At 41.0% G+C, this 25,448-nt stretch overlaps 2 protein-coding genes across 3 annotated transcripts in view; one reads left to right on the top strand and one right to left on the bottom strand.

The window, feature by feature from the left end:
• Nucleotides 1-23,636, top strand: part of NPHP3 (nephrocystin 3) — a 37,939-nt gene extending 14,303 nt beyond the window's left edge. The window contains exons 12-28 of one of the 2 annotated variants that reach the window (XM_075271272.1): nt 1,733-1,847; nt 2,720-2,863; nt 4,651-4,748; nt 6,672-6,774; nt 6,993-7,075; nt 8,116-8,254; nt 10,167-10,331; nt 10,720-10,817; nt 12,747-12,869; nt 12,965-13,154; nt 14,666-14,907; nt 15,323-15,398; nt 15,900-16,027; nt 17,557-17,797; nt 18,790-18,915; nt 20,094-20,209; nt 22,780-23,636. In XM_075271272.1, the coding sequence (XP_075127373.1) occupies nt 1,733-1,847; nt 2,720-2,863; nt 4,651-4,748; nt 6,672-6,774; nt 6,993-7,075; nt 8,116-8,254; nt 10,167-10,331; nt 10,720-10,817; nt 12,747-12,869; nt 12,965-13,154; nt 14,666-14,907; nt 15,323-15,398; nt 15,900-16,027; nt 17,557-17,797; nt 18,790-18,915; nt 20,094-20,209; nt 22,780-22,951 (2,359 nt within the window). In that variant the 3' untranslated portion in view covers nt 22,952-23,636. Of the gene's footprint in view, nt 1-1,732; nt 1,848-2,719; nt 2,864-4,650; nt 4,749-6,671; nt 6,775-6,992; nt 7,076-8,115; nt 8,255-10,166; nt 10,332-10,719; nt 10,818-12,746; nt 12,870-12,964; nt 13,155-14,665; nt 14,908-15,322; nt 15,399-15,899; nt 16,028-17,556; nt 17,798-18,789; nt 18,916-19,503; nt 20,035-20,093; nt 20,210-22,779 lie in introns of those variants that run through there. The other variant, XM_075271273.1, reaches the window with a different exon arrangement.
• TMEM108 (transmembrane protein 108) overlaps nt 1-25,448 on the bottom strand; it is a 515,125-nt gene that overhangs the window by 289,397 nt on the left and 200,280 nt on the right. The window lies entirely within an intron of this gene.

Raw genomic sequence — 25,448 nt, 5'->3', positions numbered from 1 at the left:
GTTCTGAAATTGATCTTTAAAGCATACCTGGCATTTCAGGCGACCTTCCAGGATAAGCTGCTGTGGGTACATAAGGAGTAACATTATTTCTGGTCATTACCTGACTCAGTTTCCTGTCTGCACGCTGAATTCAGCACACTGTCAGCTTTCATGTTCTGTGCCCCCGGTGATGAGCTATCGGTGCAGTTACTGTAGCTCTTCACTGTCAGAAGGGCGTTTCTGACAGTCAGTCAGGAACGCCCTTCCTCACGGCAGTGTATATAGCGCTGTACTGTGAGAACGGGGAGGAACGCCCTCTCCTGATATTACTCATCCATAGACGAGTACTGCGGGGTGCGTTCCTCACTGCTCAGCGTCATCGGCGGGTGGTAAGCAACGCCCCTTTTCACAGTACAGCGCAAATAGACGCTACTGTGAGGAAAGACATTTCTGACTGACTGTCAGAAACGCCCTTCTGACGTGAACTGGCACCGATAGCTCTTCATCAGGGGCACAGAGAGGGAAAGCCTATAGTGCGCTGAATTCAGTGCACTGTCTGCTTTCTAGCAGTGTATTAAACCGCATGTACTCCAGATGGTGAAAGGTCCTCTTTAATTGATCTATTGCTTCTTTCTGTGCTTTGTAGTGTCTTCTCTTGTCTAGAACATATAGCAGTATTTTCTCCCTTTCTCACAGAGTAGCAGAGCGTAGCAACAGCAATTACTTGCGTGTCTTTCCCAGGATCCTCCACCCTCCCTTCCCCTCTTTGTAGACTTGTATATAGAAAGCAACTCTGAAAACATCTGAAATGTAGAGGAGGAGACATATTTTACTAGTTATATTACAAAGTTTCTTATTTTCACATGCACTATTCATTTATACAATGTTGTTTAGAACTGGAGGTAAGTTTGAGACTGGCATCATAATATTAAAAAAAAAAAAGAGTTTGTGTGAAGGAAATTGCAAAGTAATCAAAGCTAGTCACTCCTTGGCATGGGTCGCAACTGGGTCGGGACATTGAGGCATTGACCCAGATGTTGGCCATATTTCCTAGACTGAACCCTGGGCCAGGACCCTTTCTCCCAGCATTATAGTCTATATTCCTCATGGCTTTAGTGTCCTGTACTGAAAACCTGATTACAAGGACTCTTATTATTGATGACTATGATGCTAGGAGTCTGGGTCACAGGAATTATGGTCAATATCTGGTGCGTACTTCATAGACTGGAACTACACGTGTGAAGTCTTCATACAGTATAGATATTGAGTGTGGGCCACTATAATGGACTTTTTTTCACAATCAATATTAAACATAAGTAGGGGGCCCACACGGTGGCTCAGTGGTTAGCACTGCAGCCTTGCAGCGCTGGAGTCCTGGTGCTCAAATCCCACCAAGGGCAAAAAACCATTGCAAGGAGTTTGTATGTTCTCCCCGTGTTTGCATGGATTTCCATCCCATATTCCAAAAACATACTGATAGGGAAAAATGTGCATTGTGAGCTCTATGTGGGGCTCACAATCTACATTTAAAAAACAAAAACAAAACATAAGTATAGATATGTGAACCACACCTTTTCAGCTTCCGGTGGTGTAATCCGTTCTAATACAATGTAGTGGGGTTTTAAAGATTTAAAGAACGGTGTGGGATTTTATCTTTTCGTCAGTGGTGTATGGTATGTTTATAGTGTGAGTAGTAGTAATAACCAGGCCTCCAGTGCATGGTTGGCATGATGGCAATGTTTTCTATATGCAGGATTCAACTTCAACAGAAACATTCCCCAAACACTCTTATGCTCTATCACTTTGTTGGAAAACCAATGTCAACCAGCTCTGAGCCAGCTTTGATCATAAAGAGACTGACTCTCAAGGTAATGTTCTCTTTATCCCATGTTGAGTAATTTCACAACCAAAGTGCTACAGTGATAGCACATAAGTATTCACTAGTCAACACTAAACTAATACATTGTGTTGCATTTCATCCAGGACCTATGGATTTAATATGACATCAATATTTCTGTCTTTGGTCTTCTTTGAGTTCCTGGGTCATGCACCTCCCCACTAGACTCTTGCACTAGGCAAAACACATGGCATCATTTTTGTCCAGTGTTTTTGTGAAAGTAAAAATGTGTTTCATAAATAGAGATGTTTATCCTGACCTTTTGGTGCAGCGCTATGCTCAAAATTTACATTTATTAGCAGACTCTCATTCTTTGGCAAATAATTTATTATTATTTCTGAAAAATACAGTGTGTGCATATATATTTGAAGTCATTGGGGTGATTTATCAGACTGACGTTTTACTTGATCTCCTGTGTTCTGGAGTTGAAAAGGCCCTCTTTATAAATGAGGTGACTCTCCTGCAGTCTTTACGCCAGTTTGGAGCTAAATTAGATTTGAGCTATAGTTTACTCTGGTGTAAATTCTATTAAATCTGCTGGGTGCACCCCTCGCACTATAATGCAATTAGCACACAATAAATGATCATTTCTAGAGATGACCGAGTACTGTTCGGATCAGCCGATCCGAACAGCACGCTCGCATAGAAATGAATGGATGTAGCCGGCACGCTGGGGGTTAAGCGGCCGGTTGCCGTCAAAGCGAAAGTACCAGGTGCATCCATTCATTTCTATGGAGCATGCTGTTCGGATCGGCTGATCCGAACAGTACTCGCTCATCTCTAATCATTTCCCCCACTGTGCATATTAATAATATATTTATATGATTTTCTGTTTAACTTAAGCTAATGCAACATTCTTGGTCCGTGTCCTCATTTTCCATGGATCCGAGCAAGTTTTTGGAAGAATTTCCTCATTGGCTTGAGAAACTTTCCAGTCGCTATCAAGGCAATATCATCATAATCATTGACTCCATTGATCAAATTGAGGTATACATGAGTGCCAAAGTTTTACATGATTGTATTCTTACACTGAACATTTTCAGTCACTTCAGTTAAAAGTTATTAATGTTTAAGAATCCAGAGATATTTGCCACTTTCAAGGAACATTTTAATTGTGACATCTAAATTAGATTGAGCGCTGTGATGTTCGTGTGCAGTGTGACTGTTATATAGCGTTGGTGCTACCTCCCATTTTGGGAATGCATTTGTGAGAATGAGCTAAATTTTAGGTAAGTATTTTAGCATGAACCACATGTATTATGCAGAACTGGATGCAGGACTAGTCTCTATGGGGGTATATTCTCTACCTCAAAAAAACAACTCTCAACTCTTATATTCATTTCAGTGGCAGATTTTTGCAAAGCTCATTGAAATGAATACGAAGGGCAAAAAACTGCAACGCTTTTGTGCCACATTTTTGGCAAAAACCATAGCAAAAGAATTGTCAAGTGTCTTGCAAGGTGGAAATTCACCTGTAGATAGGTTATGATGTTTTGTTTTTTCCCTTTTGCTGAAAAAATCAGCTAGAGGAAAAAAAATAAAGCAACTACTGACTCGCATTGAAGTGAAAGGTAGAGTTGGGATGCGTTTATTGAAGAGTATTCCGTCTCAAATTCACCAGTAAAAAACCCTCCTGTGAACATTCACCAAGGCTTCTGCTTTGATTAAGGTAGCCTTACTATACAACTGATGTAATGAATGTGTACACCTTCTAGGGACTCCACACATATGGAGCAATTCTAAATCATTCTATAGTAGGGAATTACAAATTGTATGGTCATCTAATATATTTCAGTACAGTATTATAAAGGCTAACGTATTGGTTTTTTATCCATGTCTAGTCTTTCCCTAGAAGTGTTGATGTAAAATAGGGTTTACTAGCTAAGTGGGTGGTGACACTGTGGTTTTTCTGGAGGTGGTGTCTGTGTATACTCTGTGTCATGCAGTGTTAGCGCCCACTTTGTTAGTGTACCCTAATTCAGGGGTCCCCAACCACCCTTCTGTGTTTTTGTTTTTTTTTGCCAGTCTGCGGGGCCCCAGTCTTAGCTGGATACTTCGCGCTGGGCCATGTTACTATGGTAACGATTAGACTATCGGGTAGCGCGGCATCCAGTAGCTGCTGAAGATGCCGTACTACCTGATAATTTACACATCACCATCGCAACGTGGCCTTGCGTGAAGTATCCAGCTTCGGTGGTCTAGTTATTCGCCATGTCCGCTCAGATTCTTGTGCTACGCACCGCCTGCCCCGCAGAGCATCCCAGCATAGAGCCTTCCCGTCCGCCTATAGACTGGACATAAGAAACATACTTTGGGCGTCACTATCTCACATCACCCCTAGATGGGACCATCTCGTTGCAGGAAAACAAGCCCAGTGCTCCTACTGATCCAGGGAAACCCTCTCAGTGTTCCCATTTATTCTGAACCTATTGTAAGTTGAGTCATATTCACATTATAAATGATAAGTATGCACTAAAATCCAACCCCCTCCATAAGCCTACCCCATATGACCCGCCTTGCTGAGCCATGGAAAAATGGTCTTGCTTGAAGCTGGTCCCTGGTGCAAAAAAGGTTGGGCACCACTGCCCTAATTTGCATCAACACAGAAAGGGCTTATATGTTTGGATTGGCTGAATGATTTGGATAAACAAAATGCCAAAATACCCAGTGCCTTTCAGAGGATGTATGTTATTGGGCTAGCAAGTCCTCTTTAAATTTGTAAAGTAGAAGTGTCGCCACTGCTTCCCTGGATTGCTGATGTATATGTTTTCCAGCAGTCAGAAAAGCACATGAAATGGCTGATTGATCCCTTACCAGTGAATGTTCGTGTAATCGTCTCTGTAAATGTTGAAACTTGTCCCCAAGCATGGAGGTAAGTAACTTTATAGTGCAGTTCACCGCTGGTATATCTCACCTTAGAAATGGAGTATCAAACCTACATAGATATCTGCCTTTACTGCCTCATCCACCTTTGATCCACCTTTTCTAAATTGATGGCCTATCTCTGAGATCGTTGGGGGCCAACTGTCGAGACCCCACCAGATCGGCTATTTTCCTAGGCACACAACTTCTGCCACAGTTTGTATACCAGATGCTGTTCTGCTTGCTTGCAGGATTTATTACAAGAGACAGTTTTGGGTACTGCAACAAAATTCCATTCAAGTTTATGGGACACCCCTGTAGTATCCACAACCAGTTCTATTGAGTATACACAGAGTATGCAGCAAAGCTTTCAGATGACTAAAGTAGGTTATGTTTCAAAATTTGTTAAAAAAAACCAGTTCAGTATTAAAAGAGAATAGTGGACTTCAGACTTGTAGTCAGAGATCGGGCACCTGTATTTTTTTATTTTTTATTTTTTTTGTTATTGGTGGTTACAAGAATCCAGCAAAATTTTGAATTTAAACTTGATACCAAATGCAGATTAAAATAATACACAATTATTGCCAGTCCTGTATCAGTTATCAGGGGTGACAAGCAGCTGCCATGCCCCTCAAGTGCTGCTTATCTGATGCTTTCCTATGAACATAACCATGTATAAATTTGCAGACAATTAAAGAGGACCTTTCATCAGATCGGGCACATGCAGTTTAATATACTGCTGGAAAGCAGGGACCGTAGGGCTTTACAGTCAGAAGGGCGTTTCTGACACTTAGCCAGGGACGCCCTTCTGCCCAGCAGCGCCTATCGCGCTGTACAGTGTGAGCGGGGAGGAACGCCCCCTCCCTCTGCTCACACAGCTCGTCCATAGACGAGTATTATCAGGAGCGGGAGGGGGGCGTTCCTCCCCGCTCACACAGTACAGCGCGATAGGCGCTGCTGGGCAGAAGGGCGTCCCTGGCTAAGTGTCAGAAACGCCCTTCTGACTGTAAAGCCCTACGGTCCCGGGACCGATAGCGCTTTATACCGGGCACAGATCGGGAAAGCCGATAGTGCGCTGAATTCAGCGCACTGTCAGCTTTCCAGCAGTATATAAAACTGCATGTGCCCGATCTGATGAAAGGTCCTCTTTAAAAATTAAACATTTTTGCAAATATAAAGAATTAATATTTTTCAGAGTTTTAAATATCATCTTTGTTCATCTTAGTGAAGAGAATCCGATGATCTGTTGTCTATGGATACAACCTTGAATGCGGGAACTTTCTGTGATCTGACACAGTGTCAGAAACCCAGCCATGATGGCGACCTTGTCTGTCCTTGCCTTGTAAAGAAATCTGACTTCAGAATGTTCCTGCATTCATAGTCGTATCCATTGGCATCCGATCAAGAGCAAAGATTGTCACCGCTAATATTTAAAACTCTGCAAAATGTTTAATTAATTGATTTAGAAAAAACTTTAATTGTGTACAAATGTGAGTACGATAATGTTTATTGGAAATCCCTTTAAATAAAGATGACATCCAACCTGTCCAACCACTTCAGCAACCATTAGATTACTGAAAATGAATCTGCAGGAAAAAAAAATCCATTGGCAGCTTTCACACAGGAGTTTTCCATGCCCAGAGTGCCACATATACAGTATCTAGCATATAATAACTCTAGATTTTAGGATCCAGTTATCCAGGGTTTTATACTGACTATCAGATTGGAGTTGGGAAGGAATTTTTTCCCTGAAATGGGGCAATTGTCATGAGCCTCATGTTTTTTTTTTTTGTTTTGTTTTTTTTTTGCCTTCCTCTGGATCAACACTGTAGGGATTATAGGGATATAGGTTGCACTTGATGGACTGATGTCTTCATCCAACCTCATCTACTATGTAACTATTGATTTATATAACCTATATGCTTGATTATAGATTGTGGCCAACCCTCCATCTGGACCCACTGAACCCAAAGGATGTGAAATCTCTTATAAATGTTGAATGTGGTGCAACCAATATTTTATTAACCAAAGAACAGGTACAATATGAGTCTTTAGTGAGACTTGTCACATGTTGGTCTCTACCGTGTCAATCTCCTCTACTCTACTTGTTTTTTTACACTGAAATGTGGTGTCTTGTTACTTTCTTCAGTACTCCAGAATGCCTGACAGCTCTGAAAATGATGTTCTGTTTTATAAGAAATGTGGATTATTTGCCGCTTGGTTAAAGCAACCTTTTCTATGTTTTTTTTTACAGGAGAGAAAACTAGAGAGACATTGCCGGTCCGCTACAACCTGCAATCCTTTATATGTAACTTTGTTAGCTAGACTACTGATCTGGTAGGTGGATCAGTAAAGCATGACCAATAAAGGATTGAACAGTATGTCATAAATGTGTATTAAACATACCTGTATATACTCGAGTATAAGCCGACTCGAATATAAGCCGAGGCCCCTAATTTTACCACAAACAACTGGGAAAACTTTTGGAGTGCAGTAGTTGCTGGGGAAGGGGAGGGGGTATTTTGGTTGTCTGTCTGCCCCTTCCCTGAGCTTGAGGACTGAGTTTTTTTTCCCCCCACTTGGAATCCAACCTGGCTGAATATAGGGTATCTGCAGTGCTCCTATTAACCCCTTCCCGACGGAACAGGAGCACTGCAGATACCCTATATTGAGTAGACCGGGCACTTTCAGACACACACAGACTTTCAGTATAAGCTGAGGGGGGCTTTTTCAACCGTGCTGAAAAACTCGACTTATACTCGAGTATATACAGTACTTGTGCTGTCTATGAGAATGTTACTCAGAATGATTTTTATTTTATTGTTTTTTTTATCTCCCAGGTAGTGATATAAACCAAGGCATTTTCTAATATACAGTTTGTTTACTTCTAGAAAATGGTTTGGTGCATTCACGTGTTGTATAGTTAAAATAGCACTCCTAAATTTCCTAATCTCCGTCCCATTAGAAAGGTACAGGATGTAAATTACAGTAAACATAATCTATGTACTGGTTGCTGTATTGGTACACTTCTTCTGGTCCTTAGCTCTGTCATGTGACTGAAAATAGGACCTGACAGTGAATTTTGTGGACTGGAAGTCCATTTCTGTATTCATTCCAATGATATTGAAGTTCATATAGCAATAAACAGAGAAACTGGCATCCTATCTACATTTAAGATTTGTCAGTCACCTGACACATCTGAGGACCAGAAAGGAATGGGTAACACACAAATACAGCCACCAGTAAGATTATTACATCCATTGCAGTTTACATAATAGACCTTTCTAATGGGTAAGACTACAAAAAGTTTTGTAGGCGTGCTTCAAGACACACTTATATTGACAAGTATTTGTAATGTAAATATGTATTATATATAGGGCTGCGAACATGGGGGAAGTGGCAGATGTGTTGCAGCTTTGTCTACAGTGTCAGGATACAGTGTCATTGTATCGTCTTGCACTCCACACAGTCCAGGAGTACTTGCCCACTGCTAAAGACAAGGAACTCATGAGAGAGGTAAGAAATCCAAGCTACAGGACCTAAAGACTGAAATAATTTCTTATGTATGGTACCAGGTGCATAGGTTTTATGTTGTGGAGTTAGGACTAATAATTTTAATGCTAATTTTTACTCTAGACATAACATTACGCATCACTACGTTATACATTGTGCTATATAGCGATTGTCATTTATGTACGATATATTAGATATAAATATATATTCTGCTATGACCTTTTGCTGCTTTGAGAGCACATTGTAAAATAAGTTACAGAGGATAATTTACACTTACCTATACATCTCTATTATCTCTAATATTTGGACGTATTGAGTTTGTGAGTGTATACAATGATTCTTTGTATCACTTTGGTCATTTACAATATGAGTCTGAAGCTGGGAGTGGTACCTCAACTGTGGAAAACCTCTTGTGTGGTACCAGTCCCAAAGAAACCCAACCCGATGGACTACAATGACTACCGACCTGTAGCACTGACATCCCACCTGATGAAGGTCCTAGAGAGACTGGTCCTGACACACCTACGCCCCCTAGTGAGCTCCGCTCTGGACCCCCTCCAGTTTGCCTACCGGCCGGGCATTGGGGTAGATGACGCCATCATCCACCTTCTTCATAGAGCTCTCTCTCACCTGGAGAAACCCAGGAACACTGTGAGAATAATGTTCTTTGATTTCTCCAGTGCGTTCAACACCATTCAGCCAGGGCTACTGAGGGAATAGCTGAACCTTGGTGGTGTGGACCATCACCTGTCCAACTGGATCCTAGACTACCTGACAAACCGCCCTCAGTATGTGAGAGCCCAGGACTGTGTGTCTGACACTGTGATCTGTAGTACGGGGGCACCTCAAGGTACAGTTCTTGCCCCATTTCTCTTCACACTGTACACTGCTGACTTTAGGCACAACTCCTCCAGCTGTTACTTACAGAAGTACTCCGATGACTCTGCTATAGTAGGCCTTATCACTGATGGCGATGATAGGGAATACAGAGACTTAAACCGGGATTTTGTTGAATGGTGCCAGCAGAACCATCTCAGGATTAATGCTGGGAAGACCAAGGAGATGGTGGTGGACTTTAGCAAACGGAGAGGTGCTCCGACCCCGGTGGAGATCCAAGGAACATGCATTGAGATAGTCAGGACCTATAAGTATCTTCGTGTGCTCCTCAATAATAAACTAGACTGGGCTGACCACCTGGAGGCGCTGCACAGAAAGGGCCACAGCAGACTCTACCTGCTCAGGAGGCTGAGGGCCTTCGGAGTCCAGGGGACACTTCTTAGGGCCTTCTTCAACTCTGTGGTTGCCTCAGCCATCTTTTTCGGTGTGGCCTGCTGGGGGAGCAGTATATCAACCAGGGACAGAAATAGACTTGACAGGCTGATCAGAAGGGCCAGCTCTGTCCTGGGGAGCCCCTTGGACCCAGTACAGGTGGTGGGTGACAGAAGGATACTGTCCGTGGTGACCTCCATGCGGGAGAACAAATCCCACCCCATGTATGGGACCTTGATGGCACTTGGCAGCACTGTAAGTGACCGTCTGCTTCACCCCAAGTGTGAGAAGGAGCGCTATCGCAGGTCCTTCCTTCCAACCGCGACCAGGCTGTATAATCTACATCAGACCAAGCGGAGACCACTCCGCACAGAGAACTAATGATTATGAATGTCCTCCTTCTTTCTTCTCTGTTCCGTAGCTGCTCTGTTCCTTAGGACTCCTAGTATATCTTTCTCAGCATATGTGTGTCTACTACTTCTGTAATATTTACTGTGTATTATCCTGTATCTGTATTACTATGCAGCTGAAACATACTGAAATTTCCCCACTGTGGGACTATTAAAGGATTATCTTATCTTATCTTATTTACATTATTGATGTGTTTGTTAACTTTCTTTTTTTTTTTTTTTTTTTAATTCTATAGACTCTTTGTCTCATTAGTGTAAGCCATAATGGAGTAAGTGAATGTGAACTGATGGAGCTCTGCGCTGGGCTGACGTGGCCAATATTGACATTTTTGATACATCACCTTCATAAGATGGTTGTACTTAGATACAGTTGTGGACTACTTCAGTTTCAGCATCTCCAGGTACATTATGTGTCTTTTTCAACTTCTGTTATGTTTAGACCTTAAAATGATTCTCAGAAACATGAAGATGAAATCTAATGCTCAAAATAGTGGTGTTTGAAATACACAGTATTGTATCCTTTGATTTGGGAACACTGGTTGTAGAACTGTGAGACGTGGAATTGTCCCCATCAAAGCAAGGACACATGGTCCGGCTGCCACATACTGACAATTCTCCACTGCAGGTGGGTAGGCATTCATTGACATGCAACAGCCAGACTGTTCATGTGTTGATAATAGATGGGTTAAGGCACATATGTTATTTATAGAGATATGGGCACTTCCCGAGGTTTTTGTCTACTTTTGTACCATTAAAGATTAGTACCATCTTTTTTCCTTCTCCTTCCAGGCATGGGAAGCTGTGAGACTGGAGTATATGCAAGGAGGGCACAATATTGTATCGGAGTACAGAGAGAAGCTCATACAATACTTCACCACGCAATTAAGGTACCAGTCTACTATTATTACTAAACTTATTATACCCCAGGTACTGTATATTGAGGTAAGTGACTGCAATTGTTGTACTCTTGGAAATTCAGTTGGAAAATTTATAGGTACAAAAGTAAAATTGTCATCTCATCCCACCAGAGAACAGTTCGTAGATGTTCCAAACTTAATAGAATTCCAATAAAGACAGAAAGACCAGTACTTTTGCGTAAAACCATGAAAACTTTATTCACACAATATGTTAAAAGTCCATAAAGGCAACACAAGTAGGGCAAAAATATATGTCAAAAACCATTGATTAAACAAAAGAAGTAACTGTAAGGCAACACTTTTCAGATCTGAAGAGATGATTTTTCACAGCCTAAGTAAATGGCAGCTGAGCTGCAATAGTGCATTTTCTTCTCTACATAGTGTACAGAGCTTTCTGCGTTCAGCTTCATAGATTGCTGCTTTATCAGCTGATCAGTGGTGGTGCTAGGTGTCTATCCCTCACTGATCTGACATCATGACTTATCTTAGGATAGGGGATTAATATCTCATATTGGACACTCTATGTTAAAAAAAAGATTAAGGCTTAGGCCCCACGTTGCGGAAACGTAGATATTTTTTTTTTTTTTGCAGATTTTGCTCCGGTTTTTTGAGCCAAAGCCAAGAATGGCTTTAATAGGAATGGATAATATATAGGAAGCTCTTATACTTCTACCTTCTGTTAAATCCACTTCTGGCTTTGGCTCAAAAAACCGCTGCAAAATCTGCAACAAAAAAGCTGTGTTTTCGCAATGTGGGGCCTCAGCCTAAAGGAGGAATTGCTGATAACGCTTTTATTTTTCTTTAGGCTGGAAATACATATGGAGCTTTTGATGCACTTTTTAGCCAGATAGATCCAGCAGATAGGAGAACTAGAAGTCCTGACTTTGGTTCAAAGGGCCTTTCCAGGGCTTACATATTTTACATGATGACCTTTCCCTGGGATAGGTCATCAGTATCAGATTGGTAGGAGTCTGACACCCAAGACTCCCATAGCTTTAGACCAGGGGTAGGGAACCTTCGGCTCTCCAGCTGCTGTGAAACTACAACTCCCATCATGCTCCTTTCACTTCCATGGGAGTCCCAAGAACAGCAGAGCAAGTATGCATGCTGGGAGTTCTAGTTTTGCAACAGCTGGAGAGCCGTACGTTCCATATCCCTGCTTTAGACCTTTGTAGAGTGGAGTGGCGTACCTTAGATCTTGAATTACCCCATATAATGGGAAGAAATAAGGAGTCCAATTGTTTAAAGAATCGCCACGACACTGGTACAGCCGCGTGTTCTAAAACGTACAGACATTTTGGAAGAACCATCATTTTGATTAGATTTATCCGCCCAGCCACTGACAAAGGCAAACCTCGCCACACCTGAAACTTGCCCCGAAAGTGACCAAGGAGTGGGAATACATTGAGACCCAGGAATTGTTTATGATCAGTAGAGATGTGAATTCCCAAATACTTACAAGTGTCTACAATCTTAAGGCCGTAAATATACCATGCCCACCTATTGGCGGCCGTGCAGAAAGGGGCATATATGACGATTTGGACCAATTTATCCTCAGACCAGATAGATCAGCTATTTTAAAGAAACCTCAGGATTTGGGTTAGAGATGCAGCCTTTTCACTGAGTACCAATCCAATACACCACATGGCACATAAATGCGACATTACTGGCCTGTGAGGCCTGATGGCAAGCAGCTAGTCTGTGGGGGTCCTAGGTTGTATATATGTGATCAAAATGTAAGTCCTGGAAAACCTTTGAAAACTGTATTAAAAACTACTTGTGTTATTCCATCCTTAGTAATGCCCAAAATAGCAGTGCAACAGTCCACTATATAACAAGGAAGATTGTACAATTATATAATTACGTTGCTCACTTTGACCTTCTTTTTACTAATCATAGTCGAGACAGAGTAACATGGAGGAGTGCAGATGAGCTTACGTGGCTATTCCAGCAACAAGGGGAGAAACAGAAGCTCCATCAATGTCTCATGAACTTGTTTGTATCGCAGAATCTTTACAAAAGGTTTGTCTTACTGTAACATTCATCACAATCATGTCATCTTCTTTAACATAAATTCCACAACTTTTGCATTATTAAATATCTTCATTTGTTCTCAGGGGACACTTTGCTGAATTGCTCAATTACTGGCAACTTGTTGGGAAAGACAAGAACTCAATGGCTACAGAATACTTTGATGCTCTGAAGCAATACGAAAAAAGCTGTGAAGGAGAGGAGAGCATGACCTGTTTGGCAGACCTGTATGAAACACTGGGGCGTTTTCTCAAAGACTTGGGACTCCTTAGTCAGGTCTCTTGCTTCTTACCTACTCCTATTCATACATTTAGAAATCAGTAATTCTTATATCAAGCTGCCCTTAAAGGAGGATTCCCATGAGAGCAAGTTATCTGCTATACAGAGGATAGGGGATAACTTCCAGATCAGGGGGTCCATCCGCTCAGACCCCAACTAATCAAGAGAATGGGGGATTTTTATCCCTGGTTCAGAACAGAGTGATGGTTCATTCATTTCAATGGGAGTGCCAGAGATAGCCAAAGTACATTGCTTGCACTCCCATTGAAATAAATGGTGGGTTGTGGACGTTGCTTGATCACAGAACATTCAGAACGTGGAGTGAAAGTTCCCTGTTTTGCTGATCAGTTGGGGGTCTAAGTGGTTGGATCCCCAAGTTATTGCCTATACTGTGGATAAAAGGTAATTTGCTTTCATGGGAAAAGCGCTTTAATGATCTTTATTTTATTGTGGCGTAAACCATAAATACATGCATAGTAAACCTCCTTCTGGAGGAATGTCTTTTGCGGAGTATAAAGGGTTATAAGCTGAAGACAACAAAAGCAACCAAGTGACGTCAGCATATTCTCTAACCTGACTGGATTCACTATACCACAAGGTACACAGAACAGTTTGGCATTGTTTCTGCTTATTACAAAAAATTGTTTTCTCAAGCAGAGCAATGAATAGAAGTTGCTAAACCAAATTTTTGTCTGTGATGTAACTGCATCTTGATAATGTTCCTCAAAGACAAGAGTTTTTTTTTATGCAACATGTTAGTATTGATATAGTTTATATTAAAAAGTTTCTCTACTCTAGTGTTCCAATACATTAACTCAGATGAATGACTTATCCGATTCCCAGCACTTCCACCAGTCAGGGTGCTAGGGTGCTGTTGCCTCTTCATTGTTTACCAAGTACAGGGCCGCACGTTGCAGCTGTGTATGAGTAGTACAATGAAGGGTCCAGAGAACCCCTTTAATGAAGCAGAGAATGGGAAGATGTGGTTTATGTAGCCCATCTCTACTTTGACTATAGTGGTTGACCAATGTAACCTTAGCAAACTATTAAGCATGGCTCTGCTGTTTATTGCAAAAATGGAGATGGGGGGGATTCTTGTCCTATCCAACCATTATTATTATGCACCTTGTGTTCTAGACCATTTTTCAAAACCTTTTTCAAATGAAAGTACCCCATAGTGAAAAAGTTCCTACTAAGTACCCTCAATGCAGGGAATAGTTATACATGTTAACAAAATAAGGCTTTATTTGGAGCCCCCACCTGCATATCTCCAGAGCAGTGCTTTTGTCCATATAGAGCGAACTACTAGGGGTGGGGTGTACCCCTAGGGTCCCTAGGTGCACGTTACCACAGGTTAAGAACCAGAACTAGACAGTGTCTGAACCGTTGAAAAATGACTTGTCTTAAGATGGTAAGAATGAATCTGCCCTTGTTCTTAGTTTCTGTTCTTCTGCATGAACTGGTATATAGTTGCCGTACATTAGTCTTACACTTGTTTTAATGTATAGGCAGTGACTCCTCTCCAGCGTTCATTAGAGATCAGAGAGACTGCCCTAGATCCGGATCACCCCAGTGTGGCTCAGTCCCTGCACCAGCTGGCAGGAGTCTATGTACAATCTAAGAAATTTGGAAATGCAGAACAGCTTTATAAACAAGCCCTAGAAATAAGTGAAAATGCCTATGGTAGCGAACACCTGAGAGTAGCCTGGGAGCTTGATGCATTAGCTGTGTTGTACCAGAAGCAAAACAAGTAAGATAATACACCCAAGATTTTATAACGTACTTCTACTACTATTGCATGGAATGGCTACTAACACACGCATGCATTATTATCACAGCTTAGTGTAACAATCCATAGCTCAATCTTTTAGAGATTGGAGCAAACCATCTTAATCCCCTGAAAGGAGTTGTCTGGCCCCAAAAGGATAGATTATCAAAATGTGATCTGTGGGGGTCTGACATCCAGACCCTGCACAGATCAGCTGTCCTGGAGCCAGTTATCATACCGCCAAGATTACATACTGATGACCTATCCTGTGGAGGTCCTGAGGGGCCAGAAAACTCCTTTAAGAGCCCATAAATTGCCCAAGCTCCTTTGTTGATCAGCCATTTTAATTAAAGACATTGTGATGTGAATCTCGTGTGATTATTTTTCCTTTGTACAGATATGAACAAGCAGAACAACTGAGGAAAAGATCATTCAAAATTCGGCAGAAAGCTGCAAGAAGGAAAGGGAGTGTGGTAATGCTACCATTAATCTTTAAGACATTGGCTTGCTCTAGGCCGTTACTTTACACAAGATATTGATGCGTGAGGGATCTCATTTTAGAATTCTGTGTTTCACTCCTGTATAAAACGGTTTAAAAAGCTTTGTCAGAATCATCCTGAACAGCAAGGTAATACAACGGGTCTGAAAGTGTTTGCACAAAGGGGTTCAGATTTGGTGATCCCCAGCTAATCTAAGTGACATTTGATATGTACATTGCCCTTTTCAAAATGGTGCGTCTCTACACAGTCTGGTAGGTGACCGTCAGTGCTGACCGTGAAGTGATTCCCCCGATTATCAAGGCAAATGGTATCTCCCACAGTGCAAGTCATTCATGTATTTCCAGAAGGAACAACAGAGGAACTGAAATCTTTGTGAAATTCAAAGAAAAGATGCTCCCGAGTTGTTTCACAAGGAAATTAAAGAAAAGTGTTTTTTAGAATCTCATTGTATTTTTTTCTTTTATTTTCTGTTAGTATGGATTTGCTCTATTAAGGCGTCGAGCTCTTCAGCTGGAGGAGCTAACACTGGGCAAAGACACTTCAGATAATGCCAGAACCCTGAACGAACTGGGAGTTCTGTATTATTTGCAGAACAACCTGGAGTGAGTACTAATACTGACTACATTTTGTGTATTGTTAGTTGTATTATCTCTAAATCAGGTTTTGCTAGTTTTGCACTATTTATGCAACTTTTTAATGCATTATGTTAGGCCCGGTTCACATCATAGTAAGGGCGGGTTCACATCTGCGCCCGTTCTCCGCTTTGCAGGTTTCCATCTTTTGCCCGAGAAACTGGACAGGAGACGAAAACCCGGCAGTTTGTGTCCGCCCATGAGAGTCTTGTACCTCTCCGCAGCCAAATCGTTAGGTTTTTTTTTTTTTAACTGGACACAAAGTCCTGCATGTCCGACTTTGTATCCGGTGAAAAAAAAAACGTTTCACTACGGAGAGGCACAAGGCGGTCACTTTGCAAACCCATTCAAGTGAATGGGTTTAAAAACTGACTGACGGTTTCCATCTTCTGTCCAGTTTTTCGGGCAGATGACGGAAACCTGCAAAGTGGAGACTAAGGTAACTGCTTTTTAATGCGTATAGGTTTCTGTTCGGGGGGGAAGACTCCCCAAACAGAGTCCCCAAACAGAAACCTGAATGCTGATGTGAACCAGGCCTTAGGAAAATAGTCTATTAATATTATAACAGTCTATTAAATATTTAGAATTTCTTTCTTCATATTAAAACTTTGGTTCAGAAATCTGTTTCTACTAAATGTATTGTTCAGCTCAAGGATACACAGATGACTCATTTTTTAAACCCATTATTTATGTAGCCACAAGATATTTGGCAGTGCCGAATACTGTAAAATGTAATAGTTTATATCAGACCCGCTCCCCAGTGGGGCTTAAAGTCTAACACACCCAAGTTCACTCTTGGAAATCCAAATAAGCAATTGGGAGAACATTAGCATTCCTTACTCATGTTGCTTCCCTTTAGGGGTCATTCACCCAAGTGTGAGATACTGTCACGTCCGTATGCCAGCTGCATTTCCCAAACTGACCACAATCATATTGATGTCAGCCGGAGCACTATATGGATATCAGAGCTTTCTGTTACTTCAATACTGTAGTCATCTAGCCATTCAGGAACACTATAATCTAGTGGGTCCATTCGCACAGCCATGGTCCATCTGGGAAGTGCGAATGGCGCACAGACCGCATTTCACAGACTGTTGTGTGATTGACCCCAGCACTCCCAGATGACGCTACTTTTATTAGGTAAAGCTGATGTTAGTTATTTGCTAGATAAATACATCAGTGGAGAAAACAACCTTTCATTGATAGGCCCTGACAAATTCCATATAGCTTGATATTTACAAGTCTAATTTATAGACAAATAATAATTATATTAATCCACCAGTCTATGGATGACTGGTGGATTAATCTGGTATCCCCATAGCTAGCCAGCTTTAGCTGAAATTTGCTTTAGCACAGAATAAATACATATTAGAGATTCCCATATATTACAGTTCCCTAATACTGTAGGTTACTCCATCTAATAAACTAGAGATAAGTCACCTGTATACAGTACTGTTGTAGTAACTTCTATCTGTTTCTTTGTATCTGTATATTTGTAGAACAGCAGAAATGTTTCTTAAGAGATCATTGGAAATGAGGGAACGTGTGCTTGGTGCAGAACACCCCGACTGTGCCCAGTCATTGAATAATCTCGCGGCTCTTTATAATGAGAAAAAGCAGTACGACAAAGCCGAGGAATTGTACGAGAGAGCGTTAGACATCAGGAGGAGGGCTCTTTCTCCAGACCACCCATCACTGGCCTATACTGTGAAGCATCTCGCTGTGCTCTACAAAAGAAAAGTACGTTCTGTATTAGATATTCTCACATTGTATTTCCATAACTCTGAGTGTACATGGAGTGCCAGCATGCATGTTTAACCACCTCAGCATAAAAAACACTTTCTCAGTGCAGAAATATTATTAAGAACTGGGGATTTGGAAAACTGATGATGATATATTGTGATCTCAAAATGAGCTATGTTTTATATTATGGCTCAGGCACATTGACTTCAGATATAAAAATAGTGACTGTCCACACTCAGATTCTTCGGTGACTGTACGCTTTCTGATTGGAGAATTGGATGACTCTTACGGCTAGGTTCACACTAGCGTTCGGCAGTCCGTTCTGTGGTTTCCATCTTCTGCATGCAGAACACGGAAACCTGTCAGATCGGTTCCGGTGGTGAGCGTTTTATGCTCTCCGCTGCGAAATCGGTTTTTAAAAATCGGACACGGAGTACTGCATGTCCGACTCTGTGTCCGGTTTAAAAAAACGGTTTCGCGGCGGAGAGCATAAAACGCTCACCGCCACTCACGGCCGGACATCTTTCAAACCCATTCAAATGAATGGGTGAGAGACTCCTGCAGGTTTCCGTCTCCTGCTCAGTTTTGTGTAGAACAGAGACCGGGTGCAGATGTGAACGAGCCCTTACTGTGCTATGCACATGAAATCGCCGTGAATATGACTTCTTCCCCAGAAGTATCCTTTCAATTTACCAAACTGACATATTATTCACAATAGTAAAATTTTTTAGATAAGCATCTGAGGGATATCATTGGCTGCACTTATATTCGTACAATTTAAAGAATAAGACCTGTTCTGACATTTGGTTCCCTCCAATGGACCTTGGAGCCATCCCTATACATTTAAGGTTGTTGAACGGATTCTACAAAGCCTAATGTGTATGGCCAGCTTAAGAATGGTATGAAATGACCAGATCTTTTTTACTTATGAAAGTGTAATGATTATTGTGCATTGGGCTTTTACTTTTGTGTCTTATCTTTACCCCCAGGGAAAGCTTGATAAGGCAGTACCTCTTTATGAACTGGCTGTAGAAATCCGTCAGAAGTCGTTTGGCCCAAAGCACCCCAGTGTTGCTACTGCCTTGGTTAATCTTGCGGTATTGTACTGTCAAATGGTAAGCCTTTTGTAGATTCCTTGTACACTCAGAAGTTATTCATAGATACATTACATTTCTTCTTTTGTTCTTCTTTTGAGTTGCAGCCTATAAACTCAGTGTTAATATCACATGAGTAATGCAACTCCTTATGTCACCTATATAAAGTACTAATAGAATACACGTGGCTACGCTCACGGAAAATATGTTACATTGTTGGTTATGCTAAAGTAAAATTTTCAGTGTCACACTGAAATTGACATTTTCTGAGCGCTACAGTAAACCTTTTTTCCACTTTAAATTGTTATTTGGCATTTTAGTAATTTGTTGTAACATTGATGTGAACAACAAATTTTTTTTTCAATTTCAACATTTTTATTGATTTTACATATTCAATACATATTACAACTATTTTTTATCAAAAATGTTAATTTTTGCCCCTTACACAAACATATAAAACAATTACACCCAATTAACAACATAGTGCAACCCTTCCCCCCTCCCTCCAGTGTAATCTATAAGTAGTTCACAGAGTAAAATTGGTTTACAGTTACACAACTGTCTATTGTAGTTGCTTTTTGGTAACAATGTTTACGGTTTTACCTTCAGGTGCATATATGAAAAGATTTTTGGGGTTACCCACTCTAGAGCAAGCAACATACAACTGCCCATGTGAAAAACACGGGCTCTCCAAATTAATGCCAAATACTTTAAGTGATTGACCTTGTTCTTCTCCGGGCCATGGATTCTACAGCTCCACAGACCTCTATGGAGCCTGCAAAATTCACAGTTTTGTGCACAAAGAAGCCTATGGAACTGGCAAATCCAAGGCCTAGGGGCCTGTGAAAAATACTGTAGTGTGCAAGCAGACACTAAGTATACCAGATGTGTTCTGTCAGTGCGTGTGTGTATATGTGTGCATGCGTGTGATCCATGTGTATGTATGCATGTGTGCATGCACGTGTGTGGTCCGTGTATATGTATACGTGTATGTGCTCCATGTGTTTGTGCTTACGCAGTGCAAGTGTCCATGCATGCAGTAGTTGTGTGTGGGTACGCATGTGCTCTGTTTGTCCGTGTGCGTAGTGTGCATCCATCTGAGAGTGTGAATATGAATAATCTTTCTTAATGTAGTTTGTAAGGAATGAAATAAGACTCAATGTAGTTTTTTATTATGTTACCTGTTTTCATTATTTGAGAAAAAACAAGTGGAAGCTTTACCTCTGTATGAGCGTGCCATGAAGATTTATGAAGATAGTCTTGGCCGGATGCACCCCAGGGTTGGAGAAACTCTGAAAAACCTTGCTTTATTAAGGTAATGTATTGGTTTTTGGTATATTTTATTATGTTTGATCTGATCTTTCTGTGTAGAACTCCTCCACTGTTAGATTGGCGAGTGCCCAACACCTACAACCTCTACTGATAAGCTGTTCTCATCAGATGCATGGAAGCGGGTACAGTAGCTTTGTTCTCCATGTAGTGGCTATGCTGAGTTACTGCAGCTGAGCTTTAGGGGCTGAGCTGCGGTAACTACAGTACAGACATTACAGCTAGAGCTATCTGCTTTTTACTCTGTTATCTGTATTATAGGTGGTGACAACATCAGATCGGCAAGGATCCTGGTTGTCGGGCCCCCGGCAATCTAATATTGACAAACTATCCTAAGTATAGGTCATCAATGTAATTTGCTCAGAAAGCCCCTTTAACCTTTACAGACTCAGACATTTTTCACATTTGTATTTAGTTTATTATTCCCTGCATTCAAAGAAGCCATAACTTTCTAATGTTTCCATTTACATAGTCATATGAGGGCTTGATTTGTTTCATTACAAATTGTACTTCAAAATGGTACCATTTATTATTCTGTACAATGGACTGAGAAGCTGGAAGAAAATTCAGAATGAGGTGGAATTGAAAAAAAAATTGCAGTACCACAGTTTGCTACTAAATTTTGAAGGGAAAAAAAAAATCATAACATAGAAAGTGAAAGTAGCCACTCATGCCATGGTTGCATTTGACCACGGCATTATGAGTGGCTAAATACCCATAATCAGAGTCCCTGCTGCCAGGTCCCTGCTGTTTGAAACGGTGCACACCTGGCAGCTAGTGTGTCCGCTCTGCTTCAGGACGGAGGCCAAATTTAGCCATGTGTCCTAGTGTGCGTATCAGAAAAGCATCCATGGCAATATGCCCAGTTATGGGAAAATGGACATCATAGAGTAGGTCAGAATAGAAAAAGAAGACCTTTGTAAAAGTGGCCACTGCTGTCATGGATCTGGGATGTCCATGCATCAAATGAATGGTAATGTTGTATTTCCATTAAAAACAAAAACTGTGGTCAGATGTGGCCAGGAGATAGAGAAGATGACCAAGGTCAGTCAGCAAACATCTACTTAAAGGGGTTGTCTGAAATACCAGGCTAAAATGTAATTCTTACACTAATCTAAACTGTCCTGCCTACTTCCTAAATTACATAATTTATCAAAAATGTATATTCACCCATATCCCGTAGGCGGTCATGTGACCGCCACAGGGACGTTTTCGGGTTACCCTGTGATGTTTTTCGTTTTGCCTGTTTCCGGAAACGGAACATCACTAATACTCCACCCCATCATACTTGTCTGTCTTCCATTCAGACGTCCTCCTGTGGGACAGATTCTCCCTCTTTTCTGACTCCAGTGCAACACATGCAGTGGACCGGACACTGCTCTGTGCAGCGTCGAGACAATTCTACGTGCCAGCAGAGTCAGAAAAGAGGGAGGTAGACAGGTTAGTATGATGGGGTGGGCTGAGTTAGTTGGGAAGGGCTAGTAGTGGGCAGGGTAGCTAGAGAGGGGGAGGTAGTGAGAGGGAGAAGATGCGAGTCAGCCTACAAGTCCAGTCTACGAGTACCATGATGCATTAGCTGAGACAGCAGGAAGCTAGACCTTGTAAACAAATCCAGAGGATGCCAGGAGTTCCCAGAGAAACCCAACAATCACTCAAAGCACTACTAAAGGTATTCGGGTGCACTTCTTAATCCATTAATGGCACTAACAGACCGTTTTTAAATGAACAATTTTTGCCTTTGACGAGGGGTTTCTTTGCGAGACAACCCCCTTTTTAAATATATATCAGTAATGCATTTATATTTTGAGCACCTTGTATCAGTACATCTGATCTGTGTGATGCATGATAGATCTTACATGGTAGCTTTTGTAACTCCCATAGAAGTGAATAGAGCTATGTATGTACAGACACATCTCTATTCACAGTGGAAGCCTTACGAGACAGGACACTGGTCAAAGGACTGCTGGTCTGAAGATGTATATCAGTCCCTACTTCTGGAAAACACACCTGTCAGACTAAGATAGGAATAGCTATTTAATGTAAGAAGAAATAAATGAACCTGTGACACTGAACATGTATTCTGATCTGCCTGTGAATGTTATAGAGCAGGAGAAGCTGAGCAGATTGATATCTATCTTTATGGGAAATATTCCATATTACCTCTCATTTGAATGCCTTCTCTTTTTGAGATTAGGAGCCCAGTAGGCGGTCCTACTTATGAACAGGACTGCCACTCCCAAACCAGGAGGGATTTAAATGTATATAATACTAGTTCTCATAAAACTGTTATCAATATGCACATCTACTCTTCTTCTATAATAATTATCTGTATATTGTGTAGTATTTTGACTCTGCATGCGACAGGCTGCCTTTAACATTGTGCTGGGCTGTGTTTACTACAGAATTTGCTATTTTGTACAGATATGATCTACACCACCATTTATTTTCATCCATGACCTGTTGATGAGAATAGACTTTTGTATACATGGCTATTGATCTGCTTATAACATTATAGTGACATTAATAATATAAGTTGATTTTTACATGCTATAACAGGTATGAAGAAGGGGATTTTGAAAAAGCAGCTGAGCTTTATAAAAGAGCAATGGAAATCAAAGAAGCGGACACCTCTGTATTAGGAGCTAAGGCTCCTTCAGGCCATTCATCTAGCGGAGGAGACACTTACAGTCTCAGGAACACTTTACCTGTCAATGCATTCACAGAATAATGATCTGGTCTTACAAGCCAGAAGATCTCAAACACAATGCGGACCTCTTCATCGCAGGTACTACAGGCCCCAACTATGCTTCTAGGGTTGTGAACCAAGCCTGGTCCTGCTTCCCTGTAAAGTGTCTCAAATCAACAAATCAGTATTACATTTCTTACTGGAGCCTTTCGTGACAAGATATCCATAATGTATCTATACCCACAGGACTAAGCGAAATACATGTTAATACTTATCATTTGATAAGAAGGGTTTCCTTTTATTTAACCCCTTCACAACCACACGAAGAAATGAGCAGGCTAAGGAAACTAGTCCTGGTGTCTGCAGACTGATAATTTGTGTGTTGTCTTTGATGTCATCTGTAGGATCATGATGTCGGGAAACTCGAAAATATTCAGTTCTCGGTCACAGAAAGCCCCCTGAACATAATACTCATATTGAGCATTGTGTGTGCTGCTTCTGCATTTGAGCAGCTGCCTGGGAACTTTGTGGCATCACTTATAACATCACAGGGGTTCCTTGAGCAGAGGAGGCTTGGAGACATACAGAGAAGATGCAGTCTGAGGTTTTTTCTGCATGTTTGTCTGTGTCGATCACTACGATCATCTAAGTTGCTGTTACTATTAGATTACTGTTATTTGAGATGTGTAGCAAGGACCAAACTGATAATGTGTTCTCTTAACTATTTGTGTGATTTACTTTTTTTTTTTTTTTTTACATTGATTTTTTTTTCTTTATATTGATTTTTTTTTTCTTTATAAAATGCAACAGAAATTTAGCTGTCCCACTCTTTAAAAAAAAAACAAAAAAAACAAGTACACCTCTGGGCACCAGATACTTGGTGAAATTAAACTACTTCTCCACCTCGTTCCTACCGCTGCACTACCTACTTTTGTAATTGGATTATTTTCTTCACTGCAGGCATTGAGTCATTGTCGGAGTAAATATTATTCAGTGAATAAAAAAAAACCTTATAGCATAAATTTTAACTCGGATTTATTTTTCATCACTTTTATCAGTAATTTAGATTCTAGGGAAAACCCTCCATGGCAGCACCGCAGGTGGTTAAACACCATCATTAATAGTAAATACAAATAAGTATATTTCAAATAAACCTAAAAAGATGAAGATTATACTTACCAATAATTGGATTTCCCTTTAGTCTCTACAGTGGTATTGACAGGAGGGTTCCATTCTTGTTGCTCCTATTGGCCCCTCTCTGAGAGACTCTCCTCCTGATTGGTTGGCTTCCCTTATCCAGTCCATAGGGGACCTTACCAAACTTAACCAGTCTGTGGTGGAAATTCTAGAATGGCTGTCTTTCCAGATTACTGATCAGTTGGTGGCTTCTAGGCCCCCTCCTTGGGTGCCCTCATTGCGTTCATTCCAGCTCTAGGACCTGTCCGCGCAAGAGGACTAGGAAATCTTCCTATAGATTAGTGACACTCCCTGGATAAGGCCAAAGCTCATGTCTCTACTCTAACAGACAGAACCTTGTCTCCCCCTGCACGGTCTGTTTGTTCTGAAAATGCTTTTGACTCCGATGAGGAACATTAGCTAGGCACATCTATATCTGGTGCTACACAGGAGCACATCTGTGCAGTCTTCTCCAACCATGGTGCGTTTGACCACATCTTGAAGGAATAATGGCTTCACCTTGACTATCCCTTGCCCTCCATCAGGAAGCGGATGTCGTCTTTCCTTTTCCACACTAATGTGTTTCCAAGTGGTCAGAGCCTCCTAAGGGTAGGCCATCAATATAAAAGTCACGGATTTCCACCCAGTCTATACATGCAAATGTTCATACATAGATTTCTGCAAACTTCATACAAATGGAGAAAGTGTTAGCAGGGTCATATTTTTGCTGCAAATCTGCCACATGTAAATATACAATTACAGTGCCAACCACAATATGCAAACCCCATTAGTATTAGCCAAACTTTTGCAAGGCTTTTCACATTTTCTGCTCAGTGCTGTACCCAACCCTCTTCTCTTATTACATGTGGTGTCTCTGACCATTAAACGGTATCTTGATCCATTCTGAGCGACTGCAGTTTGATGGGCACTCAGTACAATTGTGCCTGCAGAATGAGGATTTTCAGAGCTGCACATATTGATTTTATTGCAATTTGAGTGTGTTGAGCTCTGACAAGGCAGACAATGCTGTTTAGGGGTGTCAGAAAATGATACAGAATATATAATTTCCATGAATTCTACTCAAACTGGTATTCAGTGGTACGGCTATTAAAGCAAATTAGATTTCAGTAAAAATACATTCCATATACTTGAAGCTGAAATTGGATTGTAATGTTTTTAAGCGGTATATGTTATTGTTAATGAAAAAGCCTTTATATATTTTCTATGCTACATTATATTTATTAATAGTGAGAATGATTTCTTAAATGGAAAACAAACAATTTTGTATTTGTTCACCATTTTGTGTCTCTTATACATACACATTGCTAGTAAAGTTTTCAAATGAAAGAATGTAATGTCTGTA

The sequence above is a fragment of the Leptodactylus fuscus genome, chromosome 4 (assembly GCF_031893055.1).
Source record: "Leptodactylus fuscus isolate aLepFus1 chromosome 4, aLepFus1.hap2, whole genome shotgun sequence".
Lineage (NCBI taxonomy): Eukaryota > Metazoa > Chordata > Amphibia > Anura > Leptodactylidae > Leptodactylus > Leptodactylus fuscus.
Note: the sequence above shows the minus strand (reverse complement) of the source record. Positions and strands in the feature narration are given on the sequence as shown.